General features: G+C 43.7%; 1 protein-coding gene across 1 annotated transcript; it reads right to left on the bottom strand.

The window, feature by feature from the left end:
* Positions 1-2,741: 2,741 nt before the first annotated feature.
* Positions 2,742-16,654, bottom strand: TRIM38 (tripartite motif containing 38). Its single transcript, XM_007471218.1, has 8 exons — positions 16,589-16,654; positions 16,335-16,370; positions 14,444-14,987; positions 11,790-11,885; positions 9,780-10,010; positions 8,764-8,786; positions 8,556-8,668; positions 2,742-3,427 (listed from the first exon to the last, which is right to left on the bottom strand). Exons 3-8 carry the CDS (start codon positions 14,840-14,842, stop codon positions 2,904-2,906), a joined length of 1,386 nt encoding a protein of 461 aa, XP_007471280.1. The 5' UTR covers positions 14,843-14,987; positions 16,335-16,370; positions 16,589-16,654; the 3' UTR covers positions 2,742-2,903.
* Between the last annotated feature and the right edge of the window lie 2,232 nt (positions 16,655-18,886).

Below are 18,886 nucleotides of genomic sequence, written 5' to 3'. Positions count from 1 at the left end.
GTTTCTATTCTTTCATTTCCTGCTGTTCCCCGCCTGTCTGTGTCTCTGGTCCTCTGCCGCAGCACCACGTACACCACATATACCTGACCCTTCATGCAATTACAGGGGGAGGGGGTGTCAAAAAGGTAAGAGGAAGGGGCACCAGAGGGCCCCTCTTCTTTTGTTTCCTGGCTAAATATGTACCAGATGCTGAGGGTTTTCCAGACTGGACACGTGAGACATTGGTCTGGGTGGGTGTGGGAGCCACACTCCCTGCAGCTCTCTGATGAATCTTGCTCAGAATTCTAACAATGTAGAGCTAAGCTGCTCGAGTTCACATACTGCCTCACCAAGGTGGAAGGTGGCTTTGGACTAAGTTCTGGCTAATGGGATGCAAGCAGAAGGTTGTAGGGTAGGTAGTAAAAGATAACTCTTGAATACGTGTCCTTTGCTCAACTTCTGAATCTCTTTCTCCATCTTACCTCTTGGAATGAAGGTGTGATGCCTGGAGCTTTAGAAGCTGTCTTGGAAGCTAGGAATGGTGGGAGGGTTGCTGGAAGGCTTGACGATTTTGTGGAGTTGCCATACCAGCCCTGGACTTTCTGGATTTCCTACACTTCCCCATCTGGACTGCCTTTACAAGAGAGAGACATGAACTTGTTTCAGCCACTAACCTTTTGGGTTTTCTATTCTATAGAACTTAATTGAGTCTTCAGCAGTACAATGAGTTGCTATCCTTAAAAAAAAAAAAAAATGCAGCCATAAATCCATGTGCTCTTTATTTGTTTTGCTTTTTTCCCCTTATTTAATTGGAATTCTGTAACTTTCTGAATTTCATTTGTATGTATTAGTCTGTTTAGATTTTCTTTCCCCTTCTTCAGTCAGTTAGGTCTTTTAGTTTCTTTTTTAAAAAGTCACTTAGTCAAGATTTTCAGTTTTATATGCACATAATTCTTCAAATTGTTCTCAAAATTATCTCCAGTATATGCTTTTTCATGCTTCCATTTTTTTCTGTATTCTCCTTTTTAAAAAATCTTTATTAGAGCAGCCAATGGTTTATCTAATATAGTAGAATTTTTAACCCATAAGGACAAATAGGACTTATTTTTCTTCCTATAACTTGCCTGCACCACAATCAACTTGTAATTTTATCTTTATTACCCTATGGTTTCCAAAGATTTATTTTGTTAATTAAAATTTTTTTTTTCTTTAGTTGAATGTTTATCATCGTTTTTTCTTGGTCAGCAATTTAAGTGTTTAAGGACATAGAATTTTCTCTGAGCAAAGCACTCTAGGCCCTGCCACCGTTTTAAGGAGGCCACCGCTCACTGGGCAGGACTATACTTGGATAAGACAGGACTGCAGGGCACCTAGAGGTAGAGATGAACTTAGCAATATCCAGATGGTGCCTTCACTTATCCTGCACGAAGGTGGGGTCTCTCAGTTATCCAGTGGGTCTGAGGCTCCAGAGTGGGTACATGTGCTTGGACTATGGGGACAGAGAACAGATAACATTGGGGTTGCTTGTATAGGGGAGGAAACAATCATTTTCCTCTACCCATCTTAGGTTCTCCAACTAGGGACCTGTAAATTAGACTAACAAGAGAAAAACAAAAGTTTATTAACATGATGTGAAATAATAAAACATATGTATGTATATATACACACACACACACACACACAACACACACACACACACACACACACACACACACACACACACATATATGAATACACACACACACACACATTGGCCTCTTCCCTTGGTTCCTAGTACAGGGCTCCTAAATCCCTTGGAACTTCCTAGGTGACAGGAATGTCTCTTGTTCTAATGAGGCAACTCTTGGTGAGCTCCTGGATAGATCAGGATGGGGGCTAATCACCAGAAGGACCAGGCCATGATTAGTTGCTTGGAACTTTCAGCCTCACTCCCTAGCCTTTGGGAACGGAGGAGGGGCTGGAAATTAAATTGATGGTTGATCACGCCCACATGATGAAGCTGCCATAAAAATCCTCAAAGTACAGGGTTTGGGGAGCTTCAGTTGGTGAACACATCCACATGCTGGGAGGGTGATGTACTCCAACTCCATGGGGACAGAAGCTCCTGTGCTAGGGACCTTTCTGGACCTCATCCTATGTATCTTTTCATTTGGTTGTTTATTTGTATCCTTTATCATATCTTTTATTACATAGTAGACCAGTAAACAAAGTGTTTCTCAGAGTTCTGTGAGGTATTCTAACAAATGATCAAACCCAAAGAGGGGATCATGGGAACCTCCAATTTATAGCCAGTCAGTCAGAAGCACAGGTGACAACCTGGACTTGCAACTGGCTTCTGAGATGGGGGTAGGAGGGTGTTTATTGCTCAAGCAGATCTCACCAGGTCTGGTAGCCATCCACACTTACTACATCAGATTATTGATGCTCAGATTATTAATGGCTTACTATGGCTCAGATTATTAATCATGTCAGTGGTTAGATGAGTCATTGCATTTTTGATTTTCATGCTCTTTTCTGCAGTTGACAGAGACCATTGCAGCTTTTCCTCATCCCCCATATATGAGTTTAAATGGCACCAAACAAACTGGGAGAGGTCAGACCTCCTGGTCTCTGAGTCACCCTCCTGGTCACTCAAGAACTCTTAGAAATCGAAACTGAACCCATTGAAGAGGGATGGAGAGGACAAAGCATAATCATCGCTATTATCTTGCTTTTCCCCAGCTCAGCCTGACCACTCGGGGTATTTTTACAGTCATTATAGTCATTTATTCAATGCAGATTTATTAAGTATGCACTAAAAACCCAGCACTGTTTTAGGTACAAGGAAAGAGCAGCAAAGAAAAGAGACCACATTTCTGTTCTCATGGGATTCAGATTCTACTCTGTATGCTAGTTAAATCAAGGAGGAGACTTTGCTCCTTCCCTTACTCATCTGGGGGAGGCAGGAACAAAGGAGAATATTGATAGACCTGGAAATAGGGCCGGAGAGTGTCAGAGAAGGAGGCCTTTGGGAAGGTGAAGATGTGGGAACCAGTGGTCATGTTGTAAAAGGATACAACTCCAGCCTCGAAGTCCAGAAATATCCCCACAACCAGGGGCTGCTCCCTCAGCTGAAGGGAAGTTAGGGGAGAGGTAAGCGCTACATAGCCTTTCTTTTTGCACAGTCTGATGGCCCAGAATCCAGACTGAGGCGTCTGCACCATGACAGTGTCCCTCTGCACATTTTCCATACAGACTCCTAAATCCCACCCAGTTCCCTCTCCCACATCCACTTCAAAGTAATGTTTTCCTGAGGTGAAGCCTTCACAGCCCAGGATACAGGGTAAGGCACTAAATCTCCTAGAAGACGTATCAAGATTCTCCTGGGGGCATCCACGAGTCACTTGTCTCCGATCCTCAGACAGAATTAGTTCGTAATAAGCTGTATCTGGATCCAGAGTCACGCTGACTGGGGAGAAAAAAAAAGACATGATTTTTGTAGCTGAGAGCAGTTTATTTTAAATAAAACAAGCCTGCATTCAAATCCAAGCATTGTTTCTTTTTTTATTTTTATTTTTATTGGCGTATAGTTGATTTACAATGTTGTGTTAGTTTCAGGTGTACAGCAAAGTGAATCTGTTGTACATATACATATAACCACTCTTTTTAAGATTCTTTTCCCATGTAGGCCATTACAGAGAACTGAGTAGAGTTCCCTGTGCTATACAGTAGGTCCTTATTAGATATCTATTTTTTATATAGTAGTGAAAATATGTCAATCCCAATCTCCCAATTTATCCCTCCCCCCACTTGCCCCACTGGTAACCATAAGTTTGTTTTCTATGCCTGTGACTCTATTTCTATTTTGTAAATAGGTTCATTTACACCATTTTTTTAGATTCCACATATAAGCGATATCATATGATATTTGTCTTTCTCTGTCTGACTTACTTCACTCAGTATGACAATCTCTAGGTCTATCCACGTTGCCACAAATGGCATCACGTCGTTCTTTTTTATGGCCGAGTAATATTCCACTATATATATGTACCACATTGTCTCTTACTAGCTGTTGTGAGCTTAGGCAAATCATTCTCTGAGCCTCAGTTCTGTTAAATATAAAGTGGAAATCATCGTATCTGTCACCAAGCATGGTGGGGAGGATTGAAGGAGCTAATGTATGCTTAGTGCTTAGTAAAATTCCTGGTAAACAGTAAGTGCCCTGTAAATGGCAGTAATAATAATGATATCATCATCATCATCTTCAACATCATCACCATCTTAGTCACTCAGAGAAGGCAAGGAGCAGAACTAACCAGAGTTAACATGGTTACTGTCCTCTCCAAAGCCCTTCCTCTCCCTTGTAGGACTTCTAGGAATCATGGAATATTGGAGCAGAAATGAGACCTTCATCATCTCTACTTAATTACCATTAACACTGAGGATCAGAGAAGGAAAATGACACAACTAATGTCATAGCTTGTTATTGGAAAACCCAAAATTTTACCCAGGCTTCAGGACACACACCTAGTCCCCCAACTTTTAAGTGTAAGCTCTTCTTTCTTGCTTCAGGTAATGCTCTATAGGGATTAGTATAAAGTAACACAGAAGAGACCAATACACATGAAAAATATCTGACTAGAGTCAAGTAAGACATAAAAAGGTAGATAAAGTGTGATACTTTAAAATTGCAGCAATGCAATTTTAAAAATGAAAGGTGGTAATGGGGTGGTCCAGCAAGAGAGTTAGCAAACCACTGTGTTACTGGGTTAAACTCTGATCATTTGGGCTGTGGCAATACGGGAAATCAAGTATTAGGAAACACTTCCACTGCTGGATGTTCTCCACTTGCCCCTCCAGATCACTCCCCACCTTTCTTCAGCCTGCTCTGTGTCCAGGAAGGCTAACCCCTATGGACACACCAACCAGGCTCCCTTCCCTCTGACTCCTATTTGGTTAAGCCAATGAGAAGCACTAGAGGAGACCACAGGGCAAACAGAAATAGAGTTAGAAGTATTTACTGCCCCAAGTCCCTCCCCACTAGCTATGATTTGGAGGGTCTGCATTCCTCTGCCTCTGGTTACAGCTCCCTCCATCTGCTACCAAAGCCTTGGGGAGGTGATGACTCCCTACCTATTCCTAGCCCTGGTTTGCTTCACTGTTCCTTGATGACCACCCAAATCCTCCTCTTTGTAAATAATCCCTTTATTAAACTCTCTTCAGTCGGTCCTTATCATGAGCCTGACTCACAAAAGTTTCGGGCTTCATTAGTCTTCCCTGAATGATCCAGGAAAACCAAGCTGAGAAATTAAAATGTTTACAGGTTGGTAATACCACTAGAAAGATGGTTGATGCCTGAGCTCTTTGGAAACAAAAGTCATAGACCCTGAAGACAAATGTGTCTACTCTAAGTTTGAATCTCTATACATCAAGAGATAGGATGAAAATGTAAAATGCCATACACATAACAGAAGATATTGGCTATAATAAACTCCCATAAATCAATAAGGAAAAGAACCCAAAAGAAAAACTCTTAAAACACAGAAGAAGCCTGAAAGGCAAATGGACTTACTAAAAGAAGCTCAACCTCACTAGTGACATTGGAGAAACTCAAACTAAGTCCACAATTAGGTACCATTTCAAATCCATCAGATGGCCAAAAATTATAAGCAGAGAGTGAGGGAGATGTGAAACAGTGGGATCTCTTATGTTGCTGGTAGGGCATAAAGTGATACAATTTCAAGATCTGTAGTATCTAGTAAAATTAGATGTGCATCCCTACACAGCAGCATTTTTAATTCAAGGTATATCCCCAGAGGAAACCATTCACAGGACACAAGAAAGCATGGACAAGAAAGTTCACAGTAGTATTGTGTGTAATAGCAACAAACAAACAAAAACCAACTACACATACCTTCAGCGTCCACTCCACAAGACAATGAATTAAAAAGTACATCATTTTCATTTTTTGCCACATTGCAGAGTGATTAAGAGAGTGAATTCTAGAGAGATACTACCTGAGTTACCATCTGCTGTTGTGGGAATTTACAACAGTCACGTAACCTCTCTGTGTTTTGGTTTCCTTATCTATAAAGTAAAAAATGCTACCTACAGAGAGGCTTGTGGTGTAAAACAGGATAACACACGTGAAGCTCTTCTCATCTGTCGCAGAAAGAGTGATCAGTATGTGTGAATTGTTTTTATTGGTGCTGGTGAGAGACTGCATGTTGCTACATTGGAACAAGTAATCTGGTAACATGTGTTAAGATTAACAACAATCCCAGCTTTAGGTATACACCCTACAGGAATGAAAGCACCAGGATATAAGGTTGCATGGACTAGAAAGTTATTGCTGCAAATGTTATAATACCCAAGTGCTGAAAGCAGCCTGAAGCTCCATCAGTAGGAATATGGTTACGTATAGTTATGATGTACTATGGAATATTAGACAGCTTTAAAAAGCAATGGGTGAATAGGAAGAGACGATCTATGTATTAAATGTTTGTAAAAACATAGAGAAAGACCTAGGTCTTGTTACCTGCAGAAGGGTAAGAGAAAACTTGAACTTTTTTTTCCTATCTCTCTATACTGTTTGAGTGATTACAATTTATTTATATTACTTTTTTAATAAGAAAAGCTTTAATAATGAGGGTTTCAAAAAGAAGAATTATCTAGTTAAAAGATGAGCTCATTTTAGAAACAGATTGACTTGAACCATGTTGTAATGCCTTCTGTGAAAGATAAGAGTAGAAAAATCAACTCAGTTAAATCTGGACATAATTTATATAAAGTCCTTCCTTGCATCTGTACAGGATCAAATACAGAGTTGCTATTTTTTGGTAGTTGTTATTGTTGTTTATTCTTGTTAACTTGAGGGGAAACTGAATACAGGTTCATAATCCTTATCTGAAACCCCTGGGGCAAAATGAGTTTTGAAATTCAGAATTTTTTTTTTTTTTTTGCAGTACACGGGCCTCTCACTGTTGTGGCCTCTCCCGTTGCGGAGCACAGGCTCCGGACACGCAGGCTCAGCAGCGATGGCTGACGGACCTAGCCGCTCCATGGCATGTGGGATCTTCCCGGACTGGGGCACTAACCCGTGTACCCTGCATCGGCAGGTGGACTCTCAACCACTGCGCCACCAGGGAAGCCCTCAGAATATTTTTGATGTTATAAAGGCAAACAATACAGATACTCTAAATTATGTGCCCACCCCTGGAAGGGTCTAAGGCATTGTCTTGTAATCTAATGCATCAATATTTCTGCAGTAAAACATAAATTCAAACTAAGCGGGATAAATAAAGACTTTAAATAATCTCATATCAGTGCAGTTCAGGTTCGGCCACCGTGTCACTCAGACACAAGGGTAGCCTTCCGTGATCCTGCCTCTTGGTGTTCATACCGTTATGCAGTTCCTTCCCTTTGAGTGTGGGCAGGACCTGTGAATTGCTTCTGACCAATAGAATATGACAAAAATGATGTGATGTGACTCCTGTGACTATATTTCATTTTATAAGCCTCCATCTTTCTGGCAGACTTGCTCTAGGGACTCTCTCCTGAGCTTACTCTGAAGAAATAATTGGCCATGTTGGGAGGCCCATGTGCAAGCAGCTGATGGCTCGCTTCTAGAAGCTGAGGGCAGCCTCTGGCCAACAGCCAGCAAGAAGCCAGGGCCCTAAGTCCCATAACCATAAAGAAATAAATTCTGCCAACAACCTGAGTGAGCTTGGGAGAGGATTCTTCCGCAGTCTAGCTTCCAGGTAAGAACACAGCCAGGCTAACACCTTAATTGCAGCCTTGTAAGACCCTAAGCAAAGGACCCAACTAAGCTGTGCCCAGCTTTATCTCACAAAACCTGTGAGATAATATATGTGTATTGCTTTAAACCACTAAATTTGTCTGCAGCAATAGATAATTAATACAGCCACCAAATCATTTTAGGTTAGGTCCAATTTTGCAGCCAAACAAGTTATGAAAAAATTGTCAGTTTTCAGAACTTTTGGAATCTTGTAGTTGTGGATAAGGGATGGTGGAAATATAGCAAGCACTGATGAAGAGAATCAAAGAAGCAGGAAGCTCAGGCTTTGGAATTGGTAAAACTTGGTTTTTGTCGTGGTTCTAACACTTACCATCTGTGTTATCTGGGCCAAGGCCCTAAAACATTTGGACCACAGTCATAATACTCACCTACCTTTCTTGCATTGCTCTGAGAATTGACCAAAATATTAACAATAAACACTATGTTCCAGACACTGCTAAGCACTTTACACATGTTGACATATTTAATTTTCCCGACAACCCAATGAAGTGGGAGTTGTTAATATTTTCATTTTTCATATGGGGAAACTGAGGAGGTTATTTGCCTGGAATGACATAGCTGATAAGTGAGAGAGCAGGAATTTGAAGGGTCTGCACAGGTAACCAGCATGCCATGTCCCTGTCTAAGCACTGGAGCAAACTAACAAGGGAGAGGGTGACAGCTCAACTGAAAATACCTGAATGACCCCTCTGGCTGTGAGCCTGCCCAGGGCTAGGTGGTGAACTTGGTTACCACTTAAGGTCCCTCTGTCCGTAGCATTTAGGTCTTCTTCACCTACCTTGATAGCTCCTTAACACTTTCTTCACATCAAAGTAAAGCTCAGAAACATTGCACACAGTATGAAGGTCCAAAGAGGGGGCCTCTGGCTGTTCTAGCTTCACAGCCCAACTCCTAGAATAAGCAGAGACCAAGACTTCTTCAGTGGTAAATTCCATTCAGCTCTATATACCCATACCCCTTCCCTCCTGCATTTGTACAGGACTCACCTGCTCAAAGTATCTTTCACATCCTATGGAGAAAGACAAAATGTAAGTGTGGGAACATGAGCATTTCATGGGACTTGGCATGTGGGGCTGTTCTCTATAAACACTCCTTACAAAGAAGTAAAGAAAGTAACCTTGGCCTTAGATATTGATGGATACCCAGATAGAATGATTTGCATCCCAGCCCCCTGGGATATTCAACAAAGCAGAATGTTTATCTGTTATCTTCCTTGCTGTGGTCTGTGGAGAGTCTGCAATCACATCTACCTGCGGGCTGCTTAGGATAGAGGGCCAAGAGCTTTGCCCATGCTCCCTCTGGAAAGACTTGCTTTCAGTGACCTAATTTCCTTCAGAGTGAGCCCACAGTAGAGACCATTCATTGCAAAGGTCCGTAGTGGTGAATCCATGCATTGCCCCTGTGACTGGGCCATTAAGATGGTAGCAGCAGGTATCACATGGTGGTGGGACAGTCATGCTACATTCTCAGGCTACAGTGTGACCTCCAGTTCTGTTAGTGGGGAATAGAAAAAACAGCTCCAGTCGTAGTTTGTCTTAATGGGCTGGATCCATTATGCAGCTGAAAGAAGGCCCCGAAAGAGCTCTGGAGGGCTCTACAGGCAAATCAGGGAGAAGGTTATCACTCATAACCTCCTTTTGGCTGCCCCACTGTGTCACCCACCAGTCATCTGGAGGAGTATTTCAGGAGACAGTTTGACAGTCAGAGTTTTGTGAACATGGGACCGAGGCAAATGGTAGCAAAAGTTATCCCATGGTTCCATTTGGCCAAGGAACCCACCATATCTATATATTTTCTGATTCACCTAAAGCCGCTCTATAGACTAGGGAAGGCCACCTTGCAAATATTGCTGTGTATCCAAAAGAAACATTTCTTTAAATTCCCTACCCTAATGTGCCATTTTTGAGTGAAACAGGCAGGCTTCCCATGCTTCCTCACCATTCTCCTCCTAAAAGCTCAGGAACAGATACCTTCCTTCCCTTCTCCAAGTGCATGGCCTTACCTGCAGCAGATTTTGGGCTGAGCCCTGACATTTATGCTCTAGTTGCAGGATGTAGCTCTCGAGTTCATGGCTCTTCTGTTCAAGATTGGCCTCATTGTCCCTCAGTCTCCTCAGAGTCTGCTCTTTTTCTTTCTCCAGTTTCCATAGGTAAGACTTCTCTTCCTCATGAAGGAAGCTCTGGAGATTCTTAAAGTCAGACTGGATTTTTTGTTTCTGAACTTCTGTCTTCTCCTAGAGCCAAGAAAGGTGGAAACCAACCAAATGTCCATTGATGGATGAACTGATAAACAAAATGCAGTGTATAGTTATAGTGGAATACTATTCTGCCTTAAAAATGAATGAAATTCTGATACATGCTAAAACATGGATGAATCTTGAAGACATTATGCTAAGTAAAATAAGCCAGAAAAAAAAAAAGAACAAATATTTTATGATTCCACTTATATGAGGTATCTAGAATAGTCAAATTCATAGAGACAGAAAGTAGAATAGTGGTTACCAGGAGTTACGAGGAAGAAGGAATGGAACTGTGTACATAAAAATAGTTCAACAGTAAATTTCATTATGCATATTTTAACACATGCATACACAAAAGAAAGTTTGCTCAACTACCATAACATTATTTTCCCATGAATCATTCGAGCTGGGAGAACATCCCAAATTGCCGGCTGCTGAGTCATGCCCGAAAGGCAGGTACTCAGATGTGGGAGAGGTTATCACCTTATTAATATGCTTCTTCAGCCAAGGTGCAGGAGTGCTATTAGATAATTTAATCATGGGACTAGGGCCAAGGTTAAAAACTTTATCAGTTACAAAGATAAAAATGCGTTTTTATTCAGGATATAAGAAAGTAGCTCTGAGTCTGAGGGAATTTCTTGAAGCAAAAGCTTGTAATGAACATCACCAAGACTGGACTTTAAGACAACCAGGCTATTAGGAGAGTCCATGATTCTCAGCAGTGGGAGGTCTGGGTATCAGGCATTTGTCATAGTTAACTACGAAATAGTCATCCACCAACTCGGGTCCACCTACTCATCCTTATGTATAAGAAACCAAATGGTACACCTTGTCGGACTCAGCTTTCATTTGGGGAGATAAGAATTGCAGTTTCCATGAGTGCTTTTTCAATTTACGCAGTGTTTTGATGACTGTGATGTTGTGGTAGAATGTCATTGACAGGGTTTCCATATGTATTAGCTATAATCAAGATCCTCCCCATTGCCCAAGATCCCAGAAATGAGGGAAGCAAGAGTGTCCTCTGAGAGTTCAAGTTTAACAACTGTACACAAAGGATTAGGCAGAGGTTGGAAGGTTGGAAGAAACCTCTGAAAGAGGCAAAATGGCTCACTGGCCTGTGGGATTTGACTGTAAGCCGATTAATTACATAAATATTTCCATAAAGGAATGCATCTCTGATCACGGGGAGGCTGGTCAGCCATGGAAACAGTCTTTCAGACCCTAGAGGCTACAGTGCCAAGTGTGTAGGTTCTTGGAGGACTCTGGTCCTCCTTATAAATCAGATAGATTTCCTTCTTCAGTCTAATGAGCTTGAGTAATACCAACCTCAACCTGGAGTGATTCTGTTTTCTTAGTGCTCACAAAGGGTAGTTTCTGAACCTGTAAGGCTGAAAGCCATACCCTGCACTGTGGTACATGTGCCAAAGCAATAAGGTTAATAAGGCCTTCAAATCCAGAAGGTACTTTGAGATATTAAGAACTGAAACCCAGTCAAGCATGGCTCTAGGTAAATGGGCACACCTGTTCTGCTTCTCCTAACTGAGGTTTCGGAATCCCAGCCGGTTACTACTGAAAGGTTGAAGGGGTTGGAGATAAATTCTCATAGATATTAGACAACGAGGGACATAAAAACAAATGTGCTTTCTTCTTTGGGTTTTATCTGTTTGGTCTGGTTTAGTGAGAATAAGCCATCACTATGCTTTGCTCAATCATCCCCTGTACCTAAGCTCTAGGATGGAAACTAGCTTGAGATCAATAAACCCAAACTCTTACATTCCATTCGGTTATTTGCTTTGCCGTGAACACCTTCAGGTTCATGCATTCCTCTTCCAGTTGCCTCAGTTTTGTCACAGCTTCCTGGAGCTTTTCCTGAAGGAAAAATTGGGTGAATAAAGTCTTTTCAATTCAACAATTCTTTGTTGGGCACCTAAGGAGGATCCCAGCCCTCCAAGATTATTAGAATAGCATGACTATTGAATATGTATTGAGTCCTTACACTTTACCAGGAAGCATGCTGAGGGCTGTATAGGCAGTAACATATTTGATTCCCTTGGCAACACTGAGCAGTTAGTAGGATTTTTAACATCATTTCTGTGCCGCAGAAACTGAAACTTAGAAAGGGGATAAATAACTTGCTCAGGATGCTGTAACTGGTGGGTGGTTGGGCTGTGATCCCAGCTCACCTGCTGACCCTGAGCCTGAGCTATATCCACCACTAACAGTCTTGCCTGGGAAATTCTGCACATAAAACAAGATATTAATCACCTAAAAAGATTTTATGAAGTAATGTGCTGACCCAAACAGAACCAATACCAGAGTGTTTGGTACACATGGAACTTTGTATGTATTATGGTGAGTCAGGAAGGAAAGACAGACCAAGATGCCAGCTGAAGTTATTAGAAACAGTTAATGGAGGAGGGGAGCTCTGAGACCTTTCGAAGAATGGTATCATGAAGCCCTTTAAAAATGATTTAGTATCCATATCAAGTTTTCAGGTTATTTTCCAAAATAGTTTCTCACATTTTCATGGAAAGCAAGTTTAAGCTGAACCAAATTGCTACTTGTGATCAACACTAAAAGAATTGGCTCTCGGGACTTCCCTGGTGGTCCAGAGGTTAAGAATCTGCCTTGTAATGCTAGAGGACGCAGGTTTGATTCCTGGTGGGGGAACTAATGATCCCACATGCCGTGGGGCAACTAAGCAACTAAGCCTGTGCACTCTAGAGCCTGCACGCTGAAACTAAGACCCGACGTAGGCTAACTAATTAATTAGGCTAATTAATTAATTAGAAAAAAAAGAAATTTTATCTTGATTTAAAAAGAAAAAGAATTGGCTCTTGTCCTAAAGCCAATAGGTATACTCAGTTCTCACGTGCTCTCAAGAAAGGGCTCTATAGAACTTGTTAGCAAAAGACTGTATTGCCCTCACTATGTGCCAAGTGCTATTCTAAACTTTACATGTATTAATGTCCCTAAAGCTTATAACAACCTCCTGAGCGTGTATGTTTGGAGACGAAGGGAACTACTACTATCCCCATTGGTAGCTGGGAAAACCAAGGCATGAAGACACTACATAACTTTGCTCAAAGTCACCCATCTAATAAGTAGCAGAACTAAGATTTCAAACTAAGCAGTCTGACTCTCAAGGCTTAGAACCATCACCCCGTGCTGCTCCTTTTACTACTTGGTGGGAAAATAATTCCGATGGGAATATCCCCATTACAGTAATTAGCTGCTCCATGGAGTTTAAGGAAGAGCTGCCATGTGCCAAGTGGTGGTCAGTATTGACGTGTCCTGATGAAGGACCCAGAACCTTAATAGAAGACCACCTCCACGTCATAGGGGAGGGAACAAGGAGCTCACAATGGGGATGACAATTTTCTCAAATCTAGCCAGGGCAGGGAAGGAATAAGACAGCAGGACCATGCCCCCTCCTTTGTTCCACAATAGCAAAGGTCAGCCTTCCTTTATATGCCCTTAAGTGATAAACAGGAGTTGCCCAAAACCTCTCCCTCCATTTCATACTCCATGACCAATCACTTCCAAACCCTTCCACTCATTCCGCTCCCTGAATCTTGCTTGGAACTGCTCCCTTTCCCCCTTCTTATAGGAATTATCTAAATTTTACTCTTTGGTATTCCTTTCATTGTATCAGTACCAGAATGTTCTTTTCAGTGTCAACCTGATCCTTTACTGTGCAAATGAAAATCCCGCTGTGGCCAGGACCACTCTGGGCTATGGGGCTTAGACACCGAGCGGATACCACGTTCTGGGCCCTGACTTCCTTTCCCATGACATCACCTGCCTTCCCTGCACACACCCTCTGGCCTTGTCACAGCGAGTCAGGTACGCTCTCATGGCTGTGCCTTTGCACATGTGGGCCCCTTGGTCTGGAATGCCCTCTCTCTTCTCCATACTTCTATATCTGGTTACTTCAAGAGTCACTTCAAGAGTCACTTTTGGGAAGATTCCTCAGTTACCACTCCACACCCCTTGGTGCTCCTCTCCACCATCCAAATCAGGGGACTTCAAGCAGCCTTTCTGCTGGTTTGTCTGCCCTACTAGACTGTAGGATACCTAAAAGGGGGTGTGTCTTCATCCCCTGTGTTTTCAGACTCTATCCCATGGACTTGCACATTGTGCTTTCTCAAATTACACACACGGTGTGAGGCAATAAAACATGCAGGTGTGCATTGGAGCACATGGCATTCTAGAGCAGGGAGGAGTTCATCAAGAGTAGATAGGGACAAGAGTGACCATCAGGCCTTGATTCAGTGAGGACCCATCATAAACAACTTTTCAGAAGAATGACATGATGAAAGCTATATTTCAGGATCCTAATCTTGGGTTTCAGGCTAAATAATCTCAGGTCTTGGGGGGCAACATGAGGCCGGGTACTCGCCAAGGTCCTCTGGCCCACCACTCACCTTGTAACCTTGGCATACATCTTCCACCAGAGCTGTGGTGTGCCCTTTGTGCTGCAATCCCCGATCACAGCGCCAGCAGATGAGCTGGCCCTCGTCTTCACAGAACAGATGGAGCTTCTCTCCATGTTCCTCACATGACATTTCCTGGTCCATCTCCTTGATGGCTTCAGTGAGGTTTCCCAGCTGCTTATTGGGTCGGAGGCTCGCCATTTTAAATGGCACCCGACACTGGGGACAGGAGAACATCTCCAGCCGTGACTGCATCTCACAGAAGCTCACTATGCACAAGTGGCAGTAGCTGTGTCCACAGCTGATGCTCACTGGCTCAGTTATCAGTTGTAGACAGATGGAACAGGTGGCTTCCTCCCTCATCTTCTTGGTGATTGGGGTTGAGGCCATGGCTTTTCCTGAAAATCTCTAATATTGGATCTATAGGCAGAGATGAAGCAGCCAGAACTTTCCCACAGTGATGGAACTTCACCTTGTCTGAGCCTCTTTCCGATGTACTGGCTGCCACTGGCCTCCACAGGTCACATGGTCTTCTCTCTAGAGAGAAGAAATAGATTGGAATTTAGAAGACACATCAAATGTAGCTGTACTGTGGAATATGGTAGTGACTATTACATGTGGCCACTTTGAATTAATAACAATTAAATAGAATTTAAAATTCCATTTCTCACACCCACTAGCCACATTTCAGTGCTTAATAGGCGCAGGTGATTGGTGGCTACACGAAAGCCCAGATAGAGAACATTCCATTATTGTGAAAAGTTTTCTTGGACCAAGCACTGAGAGAGAGAGAGAAATGAGGCAGACTTCACCAAAGTTGCAGCAAGAGAGAGAACTCAGTGAGGGACTGTCAAATTCTTTCCTGCTCTAATGAATATTAAGAATAATTAGTACCAGAGTTATTTCTTTGTAACTGGTAGTAACACTTACATCCAGGTAACCCAGGTAACTGGGTGGTCTATGAAGGATTTCATTGAGACAATCACATTTGATTCTAATTTTGTTTGTTTGTTTTGGCCGGCAGTGAAAGTGAGGAGTCCTAACCACTGGACCACCAGGAATTCCCTAAATTTGACTCTAATTAAACCCTCACTCCCACCCCACAAAGAACAAAAGACACCAGGTTAATAAAGTCCCCAGTGGAGACCCAACCAGGATGATAATGAAAGTAAAAAAGACAACCAGAAAAACCAACAAGTTCTTTTTGCCCTCCCTGACCTGAGGAAAAGAGAATTGGAAAGAGAGCTGGGAAGAGAAGGGGTTGGTCCTGGGGTGCAGAGCTCCTGGAGAGCTAGGGAGGTGACTGTCTGTCTTTTCAGGCCAGGACTTGTCTCTCAGGAGAAGTTCAGGGTGACTGGAACACAGGGGGTTGGCAGAACCCAGGATGTGGGGAGGTGAGAAGCAGATGGGGAAGGTGGGGCCTCTGTAGGATCCTGGGTGCTGGACACCTAGTGTCCACCAGCGAGGACCTGACAACTAAGACAAAGGAGGGGTGACTAGGAACAAAGGACTCGGTCCCTTCACCCACTGCTCCGGCTGCTTCGTGAACCTAGCCCTGTTCCCTGCTTCCCCATTCCTGGGATTTTGTCAGGGAGGGCAGCAGAGGACGGAGGAAGAGAGTAGCTTTTCCTTTGAACTGACAGTGGCAGAATTAAAAGCAGGGATTCAACTAAAGTTACTGGGTAGGCTATGTCCCTCTAATAACCAGGACCACATTAGATCTCTTGGATCCGTAGAGAATTTCTTCCGGAGACTTCTGTTCTTTGGCAGGTTATCTCCCCCAAGAGATACACTAGGCTCCGCTCTGCCAGGGGTGCTTTGCTCCCGGGGAGAAGGACATCCCCTCTGAGGCCCCAGGGTTCCTGTCCTGGGCTTCACTCACCTCACATCCTGGATCTTCAGAGATCTGACATGGAGTCTGGCGAAAGAGAAAGCAGACAGGGTGTGAGAGCTATGAAGCACAGTCCTGACCAGTTTCAGAGTTCCAGCAGCTGTTACCAGGAAACAAACTCCCTTCCCCGTGCCGCCCACCACACACACAGACACAGACACAGACACACACACACACACACACACACACACACACACACACACACACGTCTCTTTTCCCTCCACCGAAAAAACCTGGGCCTGGACCCTTCACTCCCTTCACCATGCAGCAGGCACATATGCACGGCTAGCTCCCTCCGTAGCTGCCGGTTCCTGAGATCTGGGTGAGGAAGTTAACTCAGACTGGACTAAACTCAGAAGTGAAACTGCCGCGGGAGGTGGCGCCCTGTAGATCCGGGGAGGAAGCTCATGAAATTGCCCGTGTCTTTTGCACTCAGCTTGTCCTGAAAGGGAGGGGAGACAGTAGGAAAAATATTTTTTTTCTACAGCAATAAAACAAAGGGACAGATTAATAATTCAGTAAACTCTTTTGTGACCCCAGCACAGAGGATCTAAAAGCAGGAAGTCTGCAGAGTTCACAGACTCTGACGTGAGATCTTTCTACTTTTGCCACCAACCCCCTTGGGATTTATAAGCCTTTCTAGCTGATGTTATGTTTTACTATTTTTAGTCGCCGATTGTTTTATAACTGCTCTGAAGGGTGTGGTGAAAAAAGGGGCGGTACAATAATAGGGCTCATTGGTATCAGAGAATTTGCTCAAGCCGATCTCCCATTCTTTTCTGTCCTGATACTGTGTCTCATTTTCCTCCTCGGTATCCCTCCGCAAGATGCAAATACTTATCAATAGTCAGAGTCAGGCACCAAGGACAGCAAACGGGAGCCACTAATGGCCCAGCAGTGAGTGGCCTCAGCTGGGGGCCATGTGAGGCCTGGGGGCCATCACCTGCAATGTGCAGGAAAGACTGTGGGGTCTGGGGTTGAGTACTTGGTGCCTCAGCTCCAGCCTCTCCAGTTCAAAGTAAGAGCAAAAATACTGTCCCTACCCAATTTAGAGTTATTAGTTAATGGGCAAAAAATAAATCAATAAATAAGACCCTGCCACATTTATAGCCTTAGGTGTAAGAGGTATTTATGATAAGTGCACAATAAATGTTTGCTTAGGAAATAAATATATGCAGTGGCCCAAAGGAGCCAGTAAGGAAGGCTGAGGACACAGGCAGGGGTAGTTAAATTTGGCTTCTGAGAGCTGCCTGGGGTAACCTCTGGGCCCCTAGCCTGGCAGGTCAGCTGCTGACCTTGAAAGCTCATGGAAGCCTGTGCTCAGGGCAACGGACCCACAGATAGGGCCTGGGGGGAGTTGGGTGCAGCCACAGTCCTGCTGGTCCAGCAGCTCAGTCTGGAGGCAAAATTGTGAAACAGGTTCCTCTCTTCCCACCCAAACAGGAATCTCTCTTCAGCACTGCATCCTCCTGGGTGCCCACAGAGCCTTCTGCCATTTTGCCACCAGGTGACTGAATCATCTTGCTCAGGCATGTCCTGTGGTAGCAGGCCCTGCACACAGTACAGGACAGATCTACTCCTGAGGCAACTAGTATACAGGCAGAAGAGAAAGAACGAGCCCCTGTATCCCTGATCCAATGATGACTCCTTACAGATTCCCACGACTTTCATTGTTGTGGCTGTGACTCTGGATGTAGGCACAGCTCACCCCAAATTTGTCCTGTCAAAGGATCAGGAAAAGGAAGCTAGTGAATGCCCAAAAGAAAACAGACTGCCACTACAGGCAACAAAAGCAAGACAAAAGCATCAACCTCATGATGGGGACTGTCTTGTGACAGCTGCCCCATCTTGCACCTGTTTCTTGTTGCATGAAGGAGGACTGGTTCACACAGAGAGCTGCAGGTCTTAAAGGGGAGAGGGATGCAGATGAGGCTTCAGAGATTTGTTCTCCAAAGGTGAGCCTAGGGAGAGACCAATCGGAGCTGCCCCATGGGGGATGCATCCCCTCCAGTAAGTGAGGCTGGGCTTGACCCTGTGAGTCTGGGCTGTAGGAAGCTGAAGACACAGAATGGGGAGTGGGTCACTGGAGTCTCCTTAAAAAGGCCTGGACTCTGGCTGTTCCTTCCGTGGGGAACAGTCATCCCTTAGATATCCCTAGGGTGCCTTCCCTCAACTCCTTCAGGTGTCTCTTCTCAGCCAGGCTTAGTCTGACCACCTAGTTTACAGCTGCACCCCTCCCCCACTCCCAAGCCTTCTAACAGTGCTCTTTTGTTCCCATGGCACTTATTACTGAATATTTTATTTATGTATCTTGCTCATTGTCTGCCTCCTGCATGAGAATGCAGATTCCACAGCGGTAGAGAGTTTTGTCTGTGTTTTTAATTGATGAATCTCGAGTGTCTAGAGTGGTTCCAGGCATAGTGGTATGTGTTAAACAAGAGAGTAACATTCTATGCTGCACTAAACACACATCATAGGAGGTGTGCACACATGTGTGTAATGTATGTAGCGTGGCATGGGTGATATGTGAGATGTGTGATGGT

Source organism: Lipotes vexillifer, unplaced genomic scaffold (assembly GCF_000442215.2).
Source record: "Lipotes vexillifer unplaced genomic scaffold, Lipotes_vexillifer_v1.1 scaffold56, whole genome shotgun sequence".
NCBI lineage: Eukaryota > Metazoa > Chordata > Mammalia > Artiodactyla > Lipotidae > Lipotes > Lipotes vexillifer.
Note: the sequence above shows the minus strand (reverse complement) of the source record. Positions and strands in the feature narration are given on the sequence as shown.

Bases quoted from the DNA above. Each gene is read 5' to 3' on its own strand.
- TRIM38 (XM_007471218.1), bottom strand. From the start codon at position 14,842: ATGGCCTCAACCCCAATCACCAAGAAGATGAGGGAGGAAGCCACCTGT. The intron at 11,886-14,443 runs GTGAGTGGTGGG...TTTTTCCTTCAG, and splicing joins ATGTATGCCAAGGTTACAAG to GAAAAGCTCCAGGAAGCTGT. The intron at 8,787-9,779 runs GTAAGGCCATGC...CTTTCTCCATAG, and splicing joins CAGCCCAAAATCTGCTGCAG to GATGTGAAAGATACTTTGAG.